The sequence below is a fragment of the Danio rerio genome, chromosome 2, assembly GCF_049306965.1.
Source record: "Danio rerio strain Tuebingen ecotype United States chromosome 2, GRCz12tu, whole genome shotgun sequence".
Taxonomy (NCBI): domain Eukaryota; kingdom Metazoa; phylum Chordata; class Actinopteri; order Cypriniformes; family Danionidae; genus Danio; species Danio rerio.
In genome coordinates this window covers 39,583,091-39,587,935 of record NC_133177.1, presented here as the reverse complement: position 1 = coordinate 39,587,935, position 4,845 = coordinate 39,583,091, and the positions used below count along the sequence as shown (strand labels likewise).

At 36.5% G+C, this 4,845-nt stretch overlaps 1 protein-coding gene across 2 annotated transcripts; it reads right to left on the bottom strand.

The window, feature by feature from the left end:
- Positions 1-439: 439 nt before the first annotated feature.
- ing5b (inhibitor of growth family, member 5b) lies at positions 440-3,092 on the bottom strand. 2 transcript variants are annotated; one of them, XM_005171273.6, is made up of 8 exons: positions 2,918-2,978; positions 2,550-2,621; positions 2,302-2,468; positions 1,488-1,599; positions 1,319-1,409; positions 1,096-1,231; positions 813-874; positions 440-711 (listed from the first exon to the last, which is right to left on the bottom strand). In XM_005171273.6, exons 1-8 carry the CDS (start codon positions 2,952-2,954, stop codon positions 672-674), a joined length of 717 nt encoding a protein of 238 aa, XP_005171330.1. In that variant the 5' UTR covers positions 2,955-2,978; the 3' UTR covers positions 440-671.
- Positions 3,093-4,845: the final 1,753 nt, after the last annotated feature.

The following is a 4,845-nucleotide window of genomic DNA, read 5'->3' as shown; positions in this document are numbered from 1 at the left end:
AGCCCAATGATTGGACTTCACTATATGTCGCCTTTTAGGTTAAATATTTGATACTCCAATATACTATTCAGGGAACATCTAAATAAAGACGATGAAATCATGCGATATATTAACTAAAATAAGTTTATGGCAACCTCAAACTACAACTGTCTGCAAATGGGTTCCGTCCATGAGTTCAGATGGCTGTTGCATGGTGGGAACTGTAGTCTCGACCTCATTGCGCAGCGATGAAGTAACACGTCCTAAAAACTACATTTCCCTACAACTAACGCATTCTAACGCTTCACCGGTATGCCAACATAAGTGTTAAAAATGAAAAAAAAAATTCACACCAAAGTCTAAAAAAGTCTCTTTATTTAGATTTATAAAACCTCTTCCTTTAGCTCTTGTAGTAATATGCGGAACTGTTTGGAGAAGACATTAAAAAATATGAAAGTTGCACACCCTCATAAATAAAACTTTATTTTTAGAGCCAAATGAAAAGAAACACTCTGCTGCCACCAACTGGATAATACATGCAATCCTCTTCCCCGTTACATTCATAGTTATCATCATAGCAAAGGCACAGATGGATAAAGTCAATTGATTCCCACTAAATGAGGTGTAATGCAAGAAAGACACAAGGTATATTTGCGGCACACATTTGATTCTAGGTAGATTGTGAACATATACTATTTTTTCTTCATGTCTTGGGTGCATCGTGGGCAATACCTGTAAATGGAAAACACAAACCATGGTAACTGCAATTTTAAATGTATCAGTATGTGGAGTGGGCAATTACAAGTAGTATGAAATTATGTAAATTAGCTTACCATTTGCCCTTTGGTTTGGTTGCTAGGCCGACGCAAGCAAAATGAAACCACTCTATTGGACACTGTTGGAAAAAAAAAATCATACTTTTGCATATTAACAGTAAAATAATTTTATGTAATGTTATTAACAATGCCTATGTAATAAAAAGTTGATTGCCACTATAACAAAAACTATGAAGCATAAATCTATTCATAAAGCATAAATCTATTTCGAATTAACATGTAAAATAACTGTCATTTTTTAAACAATGGCTTAAAACAAATAATAATATTTATTACTCACATCTGAATTGTCACATCCAATCATTTCTCCATATGATACTTGACTACACAAACAGTATGTGGGTTCATTAGGGTCCACAGGCATATCCAGGACATCTGATGGGTGCATTGCAAGCAGAGATTCACTTATGTTGGGACTGAAATTTGTAAAAGTCAAAAGAAAAGAGTTCAAGTGAAAGGCTGGTTTGGCAATCAAATTCATGTATCCAATCAAAATCAGTTACCCATTTTTCATTTTTTTCTGCTTGGGTGAGTCTTGATCTGATGCTTTCTTGTCTCTTGCATGAGATCCCCTCTTATCTTTCATATTCTTATCTTCTGAAACAATAAATTTGTCAGTTAATTTTTCTTCTTTAAAGGATAAATTGTCTCAATATCTTCATGAAGACTTACTTCTGGATTGCTTTTCATCAGAGCTATCCTGGCTGCCCGAGTCCAGTTTCTCCTGCAGATCATTCTCAAAGCGTGCTAGCTCAGCATCCAAGCGCCGAATGTGTTTATCCACCTGGAAATATAAATTCATTTGTTTTTACTTTACTGGTGTGTCAGTACAGATGTCACTGCAGCAGATTTATGAACAGGACACATTAGGAGATGCTAAACAAATCGTTTGTGATTTATGACATGTTCTGCATAATGAGTATGAGTTGTTAACTTCGGGGAAAAGGTTTAGATACCTTGCTGTAGATTAAACAGATATAAAATCTCTTTTTATTTGGTGAGCGTTAAGCTATTAAATAGTGCTGGCTTAGACTGAAAGTCTCTGTATTTATACATTAATGTGCATATATGGAGGTGGGGCTATACAGGGTGGGCCATTGATATGGATACACCTCAATAAAACGTATTGTGAATTTCACAAGTAAAACACCGGTGTGCTTGGCTTTAACGTAACTTTATTCTTTCATATGTTATGTACAAGCCCCCTCACATATACTAATGTGCCACAATCAGGACGTTAATATCAACAACCACTCTCAATTTATTATGGTATATCCATATAAATGGCCCACCCAGTAGATTTATTTATTTATACACTTATCTGTTTTTTGTATGCTTTTATTGTTTTTCTATGCATGTCATGACTGCAGCTGAGGGCAAGAGCCCAGGACAAATTTCACTAACTGGGACAATAAAGTTTTACCTTGCCTTGCCCCATGCATCAAGTGCTAAAAGTGGATTTTAAGCTGAGAACTCTGGACCTCACCATTTCATATATCTGCATTGCGAGCTGAACCTTGTCATCGCTGAACTCTTTGCATTTGTTGTATGCACTGTCAATCTTCTTTAAATGCTGGACACGCTCCTCAGATGCCAGATTTTTCACTTTTTCAATATACTCGGAAGCTAGTTCACTTATCTCTGCTTTTTTCGCTGTAAACAAAAGAATTTAAATTAGTCACGTAAAAGTTAGTGTTCAATGCATTGTAGTATAGCTACTGCATTCAGCCATACCTTCTGTTCTTTTATCCAAATCCTCCATCAAAGAGAAGTTTCTCTGCAGCTCACAGGGAAGACCCTCAATGCCTGGTGTGATTAAAAATATACATTTAAAACCCTGCAAAGCTGCAAATTGTTTACCTACATTGCCTGAACAGCAATACCATGCACGAATACATTAAAGTTAAGGTCTACAAGATACAAAATACCATTCAGGCACTCGATTAGCATTTACCATAAAAGACAATGATACATTTGTGATACTGAAACTTAACAACACCCCAACATGGCCTGGTGTTTTCGAGAATTTATCGCATTCAAACGACTCGACAGTAAGTAAAACAGGTCAAGAAGTTTAGAGGAATCTCTATTACGAAACTTACTGTCCAAATAATGCTCTAAGTACATTCCTTTCGCCATTTTTGTTGGTACAAACTTTTCACCGCAGGAAGGCGTGTGCGGAGGTTTATTTAGCGCGCGTTGAGTTTGCTTTGCTGGTGTGGCTGTGCAGATTATTAGATGTTTACATAAAAAGGATCAACCACATTGGCATAAAGTGAACACATAAGACTGTCCGCATGATTTATATATCATATATTTGTAGGGCAGCGTCTTCATCTGCAGTGCAGCAAGCAAGAACTTGCTCTACAACGCCATCTAGCGTAGTGGAGTTTTGTTTCACTTTGTTTTTTTCTTTTACTCATTAAATTACCCATAAATTGTATTTTATTAATGTCTACCACTCCCAGTATTATAAAAATATTTGTTTGTTCCTGTTAAATGTCAAAAAAGTATGGCATATTGATTCGCGCATGCCCAGTAGCCTCAGATCATTTCCCTTCTATAGATATTACCGTGAAGGAGCTGCATGATTTAATGGTAGGTAGGTACGAAGCAATTTTAAGTTTTTTATATTGTATGTTTCTTGTTACAAACAGCAACCTTTTATATTTTAAATAATTTGTAATAAGCGAGGGACAAAACAATGACGTGATAATCCACAATACATGACTTACTTCTTACCACAAGGTGTCAGTGCCGTCTGAGTTATCTTTCATATCCATGCCTGAAATGATAAGCAAAGTTTAAAGATCAACTAAAGTGATTGCATTTGGCATTTTATCGTGTCAGTACTACACATGGACATTGGACATGGAGGGACGGCCAAAGAATGGATTATATACGAAGTTTAAGATGAAATATGTAAGACAAATTCATTCTTTGTGAGCAAAGACCCACAGTGACAAAATCCCACACAGCCCTCATGCAAAAACTAGAGGATGCCAGATCACAGGCATAAATGTAGACATTACAACCAAATCCCTGCTAAAACCAGCTTGACCAGCCTAGCCAAGCTGGGAGTCCAGCCAAAACCAGCTATGTCCAGCTTAAACCAGGCTGGTCAAGTTGGTTTTAGCTGGATTTGGCTGGTCATTTTCCAGACTGACCAGCTAAGACCAGGCTGGAAATGGCTGGAAACCAGCCTGGAAGTGGCCAAAACCCCTCTAAAACCAGGCTGGTCGACCAGCTAAAACCAGCCAACCCGCCTAGGCTGGTTTAAGCTGGATTTTTCAGCAGGGATATACAATACAAAAATATTAAATTACAGTTAAATGTAGGGTTAAAAATTTAAATAATGTACAAATGAGGTAATATATTTATATCTATTGGAACAAGCTGGTAGTTTATTTCATCATCATTAATGGCATGTAAATCAAAATATATACAAATCTAAATACTCTGTAAATCCAAGAATCTGCTTAAATAGTCTTTAGAAGCCTGATTAGGATACAGTTTTTGTTAGAATAGTAATATATTTGAAAATACAAGTTACTCTGAGAGGCAAAAGCAAAGCCTGACTCCTCCCAGGGTTTGTATTTACCATTTGTTAGAAATGAAAACAGTAAGTAGAGCATAGGTGTTTAATCTCGTGTGAACATCTCTTATATTTAGCATAATTTTAACACTGCAAATATGGCGCTCTGCTACAGTGATATACTTCTCATGACAGCTTTTATCCTAGGTATGTATTTCGACTTTCTTGAATTATATTTTTTTGCCTAAGTTATTATGCTCTTGTAGACAATGATTTATCTATTATTGTACAGGATGCAAAGCACAGGACAATGTAATACAGCCCAAACAAGTTATGACAGCTTATGAAGATGGAACAATCACTCTTGAGTGCACGTACAAAGCGTCCAGCACTCAATATCCAAACCTCCTCTGGTACCAACAGATGACGAATGGATCCCCAAAATACATGCTGATGAGACTTTCTGGATCTAGTGACACTAATGAAGAGTTTAAG